This window comes from Folsomia candida, unplaced genomic scaffold (genome assembly GCF_002217175.1).
Source record: "Folsomia candida strain VU population unplaced genomic scaffold, ASM221717v1 Fcan01_Sc006, whole genome shotgun sequence".
NCBI lineage: Eukaryota > Metazoa > Arthropoda > Collembola > Entomobryomorpha > Isotomidae > Folsomia > Folsomia candida.
The window spans coordinates 4,164,868-4,177,787 of NW_019091198.1; the positions used below are offsets into that span (position 1 = coordinate 4,164,868).

Genomic DNA, 12,920 nt, shown 5'->3' on the forward strand with positions numbered 1-12,920 from the left:
AATTTATTGCTTTGATCCGCCTAAAAACTTTTGCTGGGACGGGACAGACGACTCTGACGAGGACGAATATTTGTTGTGCTTTCTCTGCTCCACAGCCAAATTTTAAATCAATAATGTTCCCAGTTTTTTTTTTACAAAGTTTTCCAGATATTGGAGGCGAACTCGTACATAAGTATGAATAAGAGTGGGCTGTATTTGTTGTGGTGTGCATATAAGTAATAGCAGTTGACATTGTTGACGTGGACAAAGGCAATATGCAATAATTCTTGGCGACTTGAATTCTCCTCCTCCTCCTCCTCCTCGTCACTCAACTTTGGTGATGTATTTATATGTATGTACATATTTACGTACGTATGGTTGCGACTCTGTATGTGCAATAATAATATTCTTTTAATTGCAACCATGACATGGTAATAAATAAATATTATGCGATGCTCTATTTGATGATATGTTGTTCTTCTCGTGGGGAAGAGACTGGGAGAAAGCTGGATGAAAAGGAGCGAGCTAAATAAAATAAATCAATATCAATACCAAGTAACAGCCCACGCCAACGCTAAATAAAAGATGAAAAAATCCTCTCTGAAAAATATAGATTTCCAAAGGAGGCTGTTGCTACTCCCAGTTCTAAATTCTAGTTGGATGAGACATAGCGCTGAATCCAGGATTTATTCGCAGATTCTTCGCTCCAGACTAGGAAGTCATGAATCTTTCAACATTTCAACGTTTTAACATTGATCTGTATCGAAATCGAAGAATCTAATGGGAAACTGAGCGAAAGAAAAAGACGACAACTTCGCTTCGGTCCGTGGTCCGTACATACATGGAATGAGCACCTTCTTAAGAAGAGTGCATGCGAGAGTGGGTATCCATCTCCTCGTCAGTCCTGCGCTACTAACCAGCCGAACACGGCTTGTTCCTTGTATGTTTTTCGCTTTGTGAAAGCTGTGGAAACGCCAACAACAACGCCATCAGCGGTGGTTGGTGCCCCCGCGTAAGAAGGAATGCATTACATTGTATTGTTGTGCGAAATGTTTGTTTGTTGTTAACCTCTTTCTCTCTCTCTTTCTCTCTCTCTTTCTCTCTCTCTTTCTCTCTCTCTTTCTCTCTCTCTCTCTCCGAGACTGGAGGATGAAACAGTTGCACTTAAGTCAGAGATAAGTGAGGGGAGAATAAATGGGATGGATGAAGGGGCAAAAAATGCATCTGCTCCTTCGTCCTCAATTCCGGAATTTATCCAACAACACCATCACCACGACGAGTGCTTTGTAGATCTACTCGCTCGCCTAAAGTAAGAATATTGTATTGTGTCCCGTGCCTCCCAGTTTTCTGGTATGTTGTTGTGAGTGAAGAGAAGAAGACTGGTAAAAAAAGCGGAGAAAATTCTTGCTCCGTCTACACAATCCACCAAATTGTTCACAAACTCGAGCCAAAACACACTTGTTCCGAAAATTCATAATGTTTCCAGTTTTTTTAAGTTTAAGTTGTGTCCTGACTGTATGTATGTAACAATAAATGTGACAGAACTAATGTTTACTCTTATTACGTGTTTCCATTATTTTTATGAATCATTTTCATGAGTCCTTAATGTCACTTTTTGCGTGGGTGATTGGCAACGGTTTTTCCCATCAGTGGTGACTTTAAGTATTTAGATGGAGTGGAATATGTAGTGAAAACGTATAAAAATGCTAATAGGTACATGCATGTCTTAAGCGTATAGAACTTTTAGATGATGATTCATTCCCACAAATGTGCATTATAATCCTTATTAAAAGTTCGTTATTCTATCCAATGAATGCAAACAAGGGCATTAAGCTCTTAATGGGTGCAGTACCAGCACAAATTAGCGAATGACCTTTAACAATTCACACTCTGACAATCCCCAGCTGGGTTAAGTTTGGTTGACTCTCAACTGAGCAATTAAAAGAATATTAATGTCGCTACATGGAAGGAAACGGAATGCAGAATGTCGATTCTGCTTAGCACTCAGGCAGTTTTATGTATGTGAGTAAGTACACGGCATCTATTTCTAAATTTTTATAGGGACCGTTGCTCCTCCAGTCGAGTCGTTGTCAGTGTGGAGGAAAAGTAATGTTTGTCCGTTAATTCATACATGCCTATGGCTCGATCAGATCCATATTCAGTCATTACTACTACTACAATAGTACTTTTACCCGACTTTTCCTACGGCTAATCCCAAGCATGACATCAGCATGTTGGTGCTATTCAAACACATCGCCAATAATCGATAATTTTCCCCTTAAGGTAAATATTCGATGAAAGGGTGGAGAATTTAATGTTATGTAGCAGCTTAACTTAAATATTCACACTTCTTGAGGCCATTTGAAATTTTGTATTTGTGATTAGATACCTGAAACTGACAGGCTATGGTAATGTAGCTTCGGCAGTTTCGTTTGTTTAGCCGACATTAAATAATAACTCTGATGATGGCACTTGCAAGTAGTCAAGAAGCCACTCATTACCAGCCAATGATTTGATTATCCTGGTCTAGACTAACTGCGGAATAAGCGTAGGAAACTAAAATTCCGAAAGTACACGTTTGTACTAAAATGTAAAATTAAGGCTTTACGAGGACAAAAAACTGAGCAACTCGTATACGAGAAAAAAAGATGAAGCAAGAAAAACGAACCTTTATTGTCTTGTTTTGTAGTCGGAGGCCGTTCAGAGTGTTGATGGCTTTTTCAGCATCCTCTGCCCGATGATAATTGACAAATCCGTAGCCCAAACTTTGGCCTGAAACGATAGATGCATCTTGATTACTTCCGGAGTTATCTTAAAACAAAAAAAAATATTGGAGCAAAAGTGAAATAATCAAAACAAAACAATGTAATGAATGCTTTTAGGTTTGTATGTTTAACTTACCAGTGATCTTGTCTCGAATGAGTTTGCACGACTCGACCTCTCCAATTGAGGAGAAGAGGGATCGGATCTCTTCCTGTGTCATGGTTTGGGGCAGGTAGTTGACAATCAGGTTGGTCTTGCTCTCCTCCAGACCATTGTTACTCCCATTGTTGGGAGACCCTGCGGAACCCGACATGTTCATCCCGCAGCTTACATTGACCCCATGGATTGACCCATTTGCCTGAGGCGGTGTTGTCGTCACGTCCATCCCGTTCTGCATACTTTCACCCTCTTGCAGCTTAATTTTTGCTTCTTTTTCTAGTAACTGCTCACGCTCAACAAATTTGGAAATTTGGCGCAGGTCCAAAGTTCCACAACGTACGTAGGACAATCTCGTTTGTTTTCTTAAATATGATCAAGTATCTTTCTCGCTTTGTAGTAGTCTGCAAGGGAAAAAAAAGGGGAAATTAAGATAATAAGTTATTGTCCGCAACATTCAGGGCTCATTATTTTCATAAAATACGTTACATTCTACGTCTCACTCACCTTTCTTAAAGTATCTTCTTATCGTATTCTTCTTCTTCTGCGTACATAAATAAGACTTCTTCAAGTAGAAATCCTCTGGTTGCAAGTCCAGGCACAAGCACTCAAGATTTGGAGAAACCAAGCTGCGAACACCCGTTCAACTCAGGCTCATTTATAACCACGTCCACACTTAAATCTGAAAAGGATAAATACAATACTTCCGTTAATACTTTGGTGCACACAACGTTCATTCATTTTCGGTAGGATATTTCTCGCTTTTTTACAACAAAGAACCATTATGAGTGCAAATTCGGACCATCCATTTCTTAAAATAAAAGTTGATGCACCATTAATCATACCGTGTGCAGCAGTATTTACACGATAAATTTATTGTAAGCAACTTTTTAACAACAATTTGTGTTGTACGAGTGCATGTACACTTTCAAGTCAAGAAACCCAGCAGCAGCAGCAGCTTGTCGTCTTAAACCGTCCATACACATCGACCGACAAGAAGTGGTGGTCATAAACATTTCAACACGGCAATTGCTCGAGAAATGATTTAGTCTGTTCTTCCTATCTCCCGTTGATTACATAATTTAGCACTTTCCGATAGCGGAGAGGAGCCGAGCGTATGAGCGTGGTGATGATGTGACGAAGCCAAGAACAAGAGGGAGGAGGTAAGTAGTCAACTCACAGTCCTAAAATTAAATGTCTCATGAACGCAGGAAGTTGGATTTTCGTTCAAATTTTTAGCAACCAAAAGTGATTGCATCTTCTTACTTTATGAACTCTGCGAGCCTCTCTGCCACCATGAAGGAAGATGAAATGGCAGAATGGGGAAGTGAGGTTATAAGTTGGAGGATGATATTATTAGCATATAATTTATGGCTCTGTGCATTCATTTTAATAGGAAACAGGAGAGAATAAGTAAGTAAGTGGTGGAGTGGCAAAGTGGGGGCTGCTTGCAGAGCCAAGTAAAGAGGCAAATTATGCTGAATGACGACGTTAACGTTGGTGATCCACTACAGATCGCATCCGAGAATCAGCTCTCACAAAAGTTCACCAAGTAGAGAAACAACTTTCGTCGTCTTGAGTCATCAAGGATGCCATATCAAAAAGTGCAGTTTCACTACTCACACTTTCTCTGGATGTGTGTATAGATAAATCGCAACGGTTTGAGCATGTATCTTCCTTCCTCTCTCATTCTCACGATATGATGATATGCATTTCTAGGAGGCCTGAGTTTGAATGATGTACATATTTGTTTAAACCGAATCTGTCTCCCTTCACCATTTCCATCCATTCTAAAGTCATTTAACGCTACACAACCGAATTTCGGATTTCCTGCTGTACCAACGCCATTCCCCTCCTGTTCCACCACTGTCTATCCGGCTGTCTGTCCATGCATGCACCGAATATCTTTATTCATTCGATGTCTAATTTTGCAGATTGGATCGCCTCATCCGACCAATCTGTATCTCTCTCTTTCCAAAAGAGTTTTTCTTAGTCAGTCAGCGTCTCTACACATGTTTAGTCAAATCCCAACTGGATCAGATTTTAGATATTAATAGCTTTTGCTCTGATTTCTTACTTCTAAACTTGGATTTCTAATACTTGATTTATTAGCAAAAGTCGCATTTGTTTCCAATTCCTCCCTCTTCCCATTCCATTCCATAATTATATGCATGCAGATTCCCTCTGACACGCGCACTCATAAATAGCGACTACCACTATCTACTACCCTCGCCATATGTGCATAAATATGGTAAGACAGGTAAAAGCAGGAACAGTTATTAAAAAATAGCACACCTCCCAAATTTTTACTACGCCAATATTTTAAAACAATCCGACAGACGCGGGCTGTTTGTTGTTCCATGCATTAAACTCATCCGTCGCAAGTGCCGACTTAAGTATGTAGGTTGAGAAATTGCAATGAAATGCCACATCGTCTTGAAAAGTAGCCCTTTACTCAGTTTTGCAGGAATGAGGAGAGTAAAATAAAGTAAGCGGATGCGATGTGATGGTGGAATAAAATCTTCCGATGAAATTCCCTAAAGAGCGACTGACTTTTCGCAAAGATTGATGGAATCCAACGCAAAGAGGCTGGAAAACGGGGGCATTCTTCCCTCAAAGTAGCACTACTACTCACTGCTCCTCCTCGTAATGTAATGCACGGCAAGACAGCCAGGGAGAGGAAACAAGTACACGCCTGCTGTCTCGATCTACATCTATTATGCATAGGCTTTCTCCAGATTCACCCTTCGATCGGAAACAAGGAGGTAAAGAGTTAGTTGCTTTTGTTTCGGAGGAGGGATGAGAGGAAAGTGCGACCAGTGTGTGCATACGATTTATGACATGAAACGAAACTGGGCACAATTAAATTTATTAAATGCTGCTGCTCCTTCCCACTAAAGAATTCTGGACGTCAGCTTGGTCAGTTAGGGTAACGACTCGAGATGAACTTTTCATTAAATCTTTGTCCATTAGAGCCCTTTCATGGCCCCACTTTAAAAGGCTGATATTCTAACATTCCAAATGCAAACCTTCGTCTTTACAAATGCTATTTCAAATAATCACACAACATTTTTCCATGAAATCTAAGGTCACTTAAAAATTAGTTCAAGTTTGGCAATAAGTAAGTGATCCTAGTATGTTATACATACTTAGCGTGACCAAATCCTTCATTACTCTTAATATATGCTCTTTATGTGTTGAGGACGAGTTGAAGTCTGAATTATGCACGTAATAAAATAAAAGACGATTCCAGCAGCGTTTGAACGGTTTTTGAAGCGTAGCAAGATTCAGCAAAGTCGAATAAGTAAGTTATCCTAGCGGTGGTGATGGTGAAACTATTGTTCAACTACTAACATTAACGGTTAAATCCTCAATTTCGTTTCATCTCATCTCATTAAATGAAATTTAGAGTTGGAATGGATGATCGTCCAGAAACTTTGAAGATAGTAAAATATGTCTAAAATTGCTCCTCGCATTCACATTGGATTTCTCTCATCCTCACTTTTATCAATGATATTTAGATTGTAAAAAGGAATTTAGAAATCCTGCCCCAAAATGCCCAAAAGACCCGTTTCTTTCGCTTTGTGCCTCTGGCAGCCATCCCCACTGCTGAATTGTCATTATTATACATACAAGGGCTCTTGTTCCTGGTTCCTGCTCAGCCACCGAAATGGGGAAGAGAATGCCCATGAGATATAGACAACGAGCCATTCTGCGGGTACTGGGCTTCTACTCCCCGCTACGGGAGCTCATGGTCTTATCCATGATGATTATTTTAATTCCGCTTCAGTCCCAATTGTGTTGTAAAGGAGGAGCAGGGCAGTAAAATGCAGTGAAAAAGTGAATCACGTATGTGCACACTGTGATGAGTCCAAACCAGGACGAGCTACGGAGCAGCTATCTTATTCAGTAGAGCTATAATTGGTTGATTGGTACGACATGGTTGTGAACTTTTTCGAGAGGAAAGAGCAAGAACAATATGGGGACAACGTTGACCTAAAACCAGGACGAAAGCAAGATCCACTCTTAATGAAACGCACTTTATTACTTACTTGTAGTCTATGGTAGAGTATTACAGTCTTTGGAAAATCACAGTGTTGCAACAGCAAAACATGAGCGTAAATGTCTCAAAGAGGTATTTCTTCGTAATTTGTAGTAATTTCAGAAGTCTGACTAGATTTCATAACCAAATGCTTCCAAAAAAGAAAGGAATGAGTACGAAATGCAGGACTAGATTTATATTCTCCTCAACTCAAAGGAACTCAGCTGAAACGTGAACAGAAAAATTGTAAACTGGATAAACTGAGCAAACTGATCAAAATGAATGTAAACTTGAAATTGAGGAGAACTCGGGAATGTGACGACCAAGAGTAACGAAACACCAAACTAAACTGAAGCCTTTTATCAGGGCTTTAACATCATTTCCACCCTCCAGTCCGGGATCCGGGCTCGATCCATTCCAATATTTACCAATTATTTCATACAACCAAAAACCCACCACTGCTCCTGGCACTGGTGACGACGACCCTTGAGAGGGACTACACAGCCCTTGCTATACGATGTGTATAGTGGGAACAATGCGTATGTACATGGATCAAAACCACTCCGACCAACCCGAGTAGCCCTCCTACTCATTATGTTCTCAGAGCACAATGTGCAGTCGTTGTGGCTGTTCATGAATTCAGAAAGGAATTAAGTATGCCAACCTTATGAGTGAAAGTTATCATAAGAACTGCAATGTGAACATTTGCAGATAGTTTGCATATTTGCCAAAATTGCGACAAAAGTGTATACGTCACAGCTAACTTAAGTTCCTTCGAAATTGCAAAACGCACAAAATCCATGTACACCCCAAGCCCCGATATAAACCAACAACGGACAAATGCCTCCTCGTGGAAATAAGGCGACCGGGTAGTAGGAAGGACTTTGGGGTTCATGACATAACGAGAAGAGCCGCTGCCAATGCCCTCGCTCTCTCTCTCTTCCCATATTAATAATCCTGAATTCAAGGCATGCCCTTTAGAAGAGCAAGTACGAGAGTATAAGTGAGTTCATGTGTTATAAATTTATGTAGGGACGGATGAAAAATGGAAAATATCTGGCCATTGTCTACTTCATTTTTGATTGGGAATGTGTGAGCTACCCCATTTAAGTATGTACCATTTGCGACCAGATGGAAGAACACAAGGCGCAAACATAGTCATCCTTATTGCCCTACCCATGTCACCCACCTTCCACACTTTTCTCAATTCTTCACCGTCGAAAGAAATCTGCAATCTTCAATCACAAACTTTCCAAATTGTAGGACAAATTGTGAGACGTTGTAACAACTTTGTCTACCCACCCGCATCCTTGTTTTATGTTTTCACTCAACTCGAGAACTTTTGGACGTGGACAAATAAGTGGTGAATCGCGTCCTACAGAAGGAATTGTTTCGTCTACTTCGTGATGAGAATTTAAATGCAGGGAGAGGCGGCCAACATGCAGAGTGCTTCGTTACGATAGGACGACGACTACTTTTTCTCCGCTGGGCTCAGTCGCATTTCATTATTATTTTGGTGTACTGCGTGGAATTGAAAGTCATTGTGATGATAAGGGACATGGTTTCGAGGAACTGTGTGTAACTTAACGAGTTCGAGTAACAATCAAGAGACAAAATATACGGAAATATATGTGAATCGATGCTAAAAGTACCTATTGCAACTCCTTTTCTGTAGTTTTGGCCATTTAAATAATGAAATTGTTTAGTAACAAATACCCCCACGTAGTGTGGACACTGCGACTCGTACTCGAAACAAATGACGCATCAGAATTAAAACTTGATTTGTATCTCGGTCTAAATCTCATAATTCCTTATTTTTTATTCTCTGTCCGATAAAAGCGAAAGATTAAAGTGCAGTCGTGCCAGACAAGCAGACGGGCCTTTTTTAAAGGGGTCTCCTGCCTCCCAGCTTCCGTTCATTCAACCCAAACAGTCTCCAACCCTTCCTTCTTTCTCTCTCCTTGGGGAGACTCGTGCAGTAGTGGTGCTAAATCCGAGGGATAATAATAAAGGGTAAAATTCGAGTCTCCCATTAGCTCCGGTCCAGCTTAATTTTAAAACGGTGCGTCTACCTACGTACGTACGTACGGATAGCCATACATAATGCAGCGTGGAGAAAAAGCGAGCACGAATCGAGGTGATGGAGAAAGAAAGTGTTCATCACGAGTGGAATAGTGATGTAATAGATGATGTTGCAGAGGGAACATTATTAAGCTTCGCCTCGGTTTATTAGGAAACCCTTCACCCTTCAATTACCATCCAGCTACGTACACACATGATTTCATAGATTTGCTCCCTACACATTTTTTTACTCGCTTACTCCCGATTTCTCCACGCATCCATCCACCTTTTTGTTTCTCGATATGAGTGCGAGTATTAAACATCCAGTTGCAATACATCTGCTGCTTCTGCTGCTGGCGACTAGTTTATTGAAGACAAGACGATGTTGTATTACTTGGAAACTGCTTCACGCCGTTTCTCGTTTCATATTCTGTAGCTGTGCAACAAAATGTGTGGATCATGTGCAAAAAACTGGAGCATGAAGTCGACTGAGAAACTGCACCACCGAGAAAGAACGCATCATCATAGAAATATCTATCTATTCGTTGGATGGCTGGCAACGGGCAACCTTTGGGCAAGGAACAGCTGATGGAAACGACAGATGTGATGTAGGATGGATAACCATCCAACTCTGCTCTCTCTCCTTCTACACGTGCCTTCCTTTTCTAAACGGTTCAAACCTTTTAAACCTTTAACCATAACATCAGCACCAGAGCAGCAGAGTAACGTGGCTCACTAAAAACTCACCGTTACGTAAGCAAGCATGCTCCTGCTCTGAGCACAGCTTAACTAAACTGCATATCGCATAAAAGTGTAAACCATTATCTTCAACAAACTCTTATGGACTCATCTAACCGTGCACAAGATTCGACTCGTGTTCTCTCCAAAAGATGAAATGAATGCATATCGTCTGCATTCAAAGCTTGGGGAGATGATCGATATAAATATAAATATTCGCATCCTTCACCAACAACCGACATGATATGATGCAGGAGAGGAAAGTTTATGGTTCTTTGAGAGAATTCGGGTTTAGTTCTTCATTTGGTACCAAACCACACACCGCACCGGCAAGCAAGTAAGCAACGCCGTGTTTCACCCGACTCGCCAAATATCTCTCTCTTGCCATCACCATTCCCCCATCTTCAACTTCGGATACATAAACTTGAGCCTAAATATATCTGAACTGGTGGTGAATAGACATCAAACCATATCGGAGACGTGTTTAATAACCAATGCGCCCTCCTGTTTCTCAAATGCAACATTTTGAGACAAATAATAATCTCTAGAATTTCATGCGAGATCGTTTAAAATCCGATTAAATCATAAAAAGACTTGATCCTTCAAGTGTATGTACACATCGTCATCAAAGAAGTATAAAATTGCTGAAAGGTTGTCCTTAAAATTTACATATTTCCTCGCCCGCTTACCAACTTTAGTAAGATCCGAAAACCTTTGTGTATGTAGGGTTTGTATAGTCACTGAAAACTTCACTCTTCTTATCTCTGTTTTGTTTTGCTCACTTAAGATATCAAATTTCAAAGGTAAACTTGGAAGCTTATGAGCACAATTGGCAAAGACAATTGGCAGCTAAACAGAGTTCTTGGTTGGTTGGTTGAGTTGACAGTCAGTCAGTCAGAACTTGAGACTCGTTCACTGATTAGAATTTACTCAACCAGTCACTACTACCAAAAGACTGGATTTTGGTGGAGAGAAAGAGAAGAGCTTGTTTTGTTCTAGGGAATATTTTGAACAGTAAATTTCTCGAAAATTAATTCACCTGTTCAAACCACACATAGAATCAACTGGTAGGGTAATTCAAGAGCCTGTGAGTTGTTGTCAGAGTGTATGTATTTATATTTAGTTACAGCAAAGTAAACTAGTAGAGTTATGGATGGATTGGGGCGAGTTGACACTTGTTAACACTTGAACAACGGCTTGTTCACCTTAAAAACTGTCCGTCCGGCGGAGGAGAAAACTTTGTAGAAATTTTCCGGAACACTTTTAAAAAGTAGTTTAAAAAATGTATCACTTGCACTCTAGTCGTGTAATGTAATCTCCTACGGCGATGTTGGCTCCAGTTTCTCTCATAAACTATGAACGGGATGCGAATAAGTAATTACAGTGAGGAAAATTGTAGTAGCAGTAGTAGTAGCAAAGAGGTACAACGAATTTTGTTTCGCTTTTTTTTGTCAGTCTGTAAATGCCATGTGCCTTATTATTCTGTTGTTGAGGTTGTTTCTTATATAAAATTAGCAAATAACAATTCCCTTCATGTCAAACAACCAGCGCGTGCTGAGAGGATGATGTTGAGAAAACGCCGGCTTTCTTCTGCTTCTTCTCTACTTTCTTTCTTTACAGCTCCTCTGTTTCAAAACTTTGGCATTTCTCGTATCAACAATGAATGTGGTTATGGAACACGCAGTCAGAGCTGTTTTTTTGTCACTCTCTCGTATTTTAAAATTTTCCTTGCTTTTTGTGAAAATGGAAATATGAAATTTCTTCCGTCCAAATCTCTCTTTTTTGTATGCAAACTCGTCTGACTCTTTTGCCAAGAAGTTGAGATTTTCTGTATTTTTCTCAAGAGAGACTGGAATAGTTGGCGTGTGTTTATGTGTGTGTGTGTGGGAGTGGATATTATTGGTTGGTCTGGGTGGACTACAACGGAATGAATGAAGGAGGACAGAAGAGGAAGAGTGAATAAGTAGACGAGACTTAATCGGATGTGACCGATGGAACAGAAGTCACAACTCACAAGTACAAAGTACAAGTGCAAACTATAGAATTATAGTAAGAGGAGACTAAGAAAAAAGTGATAATTTCGCTCCACGGTCACCAGTCAGCACCACGGACTTCCCACTACTGAGCCCAGCTCCTCCGGTCCACCCGCTAATCTTCGCCCGACGCTGCACACGCTCACTCCGCCGCCACCGCCGCCGCTTCCTCCTTAAGACACAGACTCTCATGCCATGCTTACGTCCATCCATGCACCATGCCGAGCTGCTACCCGGGCATCACACCGACCCTCACCGACTCCAAAAACCTCCTTCAAGATTTCCCTTCTCACTCACAATTCGCAACTGAAACAAGGAGCATCATCCCCACACCAGCAGAACGCTGGCGATACCAGGAGTTTCTCTCTCCTTGGTGGTGGGTGGGCGGTCGAGTGACTTTTGGCGTTTACATACCTGACCCTTTGGGCCTTCAGCCGCCTTTCGAGGGGGGTGAAAGTGGGATAATTTGCACATTTTTTTTCAGACGGTCTGAATTGTAAATTTGCGAGACTATAAATCCCCCAGTTTGGCGAGTCTAAACTTTTGCAAAAATTTGTATGAAAAATCTATTGAATTCATACGAGATAAAGGAGAGAAAAGGAGAGAGATCAGATAGGCATGGATACATTTCCGGGTTTCTAGTTATCACACCTTTCAGCAATAATAATGAGAGTAGGAGAAGCGAGTACAATGCCAACTACATGGTTCTGATTATACCTTTTCTGTAGCAAACCGTGACGAAAAGAAAGTCATGAAAGGTGAGGATATGACTTTTTTCTCATCCGAGAGTTGTAACTTGTTCACAAGAAATCCTGTCTGTATTCATTCCAGTCAACGTGTAATAAGGGAGCGAGGGATCGCATCCCATTTGCTTAATTCGGAATATAGACAGGTAATAATGATAGGACGAAGAGTGCTGCGAGGTTGAATGAAGGCCAGAAAAACGGATTCGAATTTATTCCACACAAAGTTCGGCTCAAACCCTGCTCCCGATGTTCCTTGCTCATAACAAGCAATGCTATTCTTTAGAACTCTTTAGCATAATTCCATCATATTTAGCTACCGTTTCTCTCTAAGGAGCTTTCCCACAAAGGCTGAAGAGAAGGAGGAGGGAGAAGACGGAGAGAAAATAAGATAGCTACGCGGGA

At 40.8% G+C, this 12,920-nt stretch overlaps 1 protein-coding gene across 15 annotated transcripts in view; it reads right to left on the reverse strand.

Annotated features, from left to right (window-relative positions):
- The window catches only part of LOC110851553 (ELAV-like protein 3), a 54,024-nt gene that overhangs the window by 22,269 nt on the left and 18,835 nt on the right, over positions 1-12,920 (reverse strand). For 5 of the 15 annotated variants that reach the window (XM_035853366.1, XM_035853364.1, XM_035853365.1 and 2 more), the window contains exons 1-4: positions 10,429-11,870; positions 3,406-3,580; positions 2,881-3,302; positions 2,648-2,790 (exon numbers count right to left, since the gene is read on the reverse strand). In XM_035853366.1, the coding sequence (XP_035709259.1) occupies positions 2,648-2,790; positions 2,881-3,139 (402 nt within the window). In that variant the 5' untranslated portion in view covers positions 3,140-3,302; positions 3,406-3,580; positions 10,429-11,870. Of the gene's footprint in view, positions 1-2,647; positions 2,791-2,880; positions 3,303-3,405; positions 3,581-6,950; positions 7,290-10,428; positions 11,871-12,920 lie in introns of those variants that run through there. The other 10 variants (XM_035853370.1, XM_035853369.1, XM_035853368.1 and 7 more) reach the window with 6 other exon arrangements.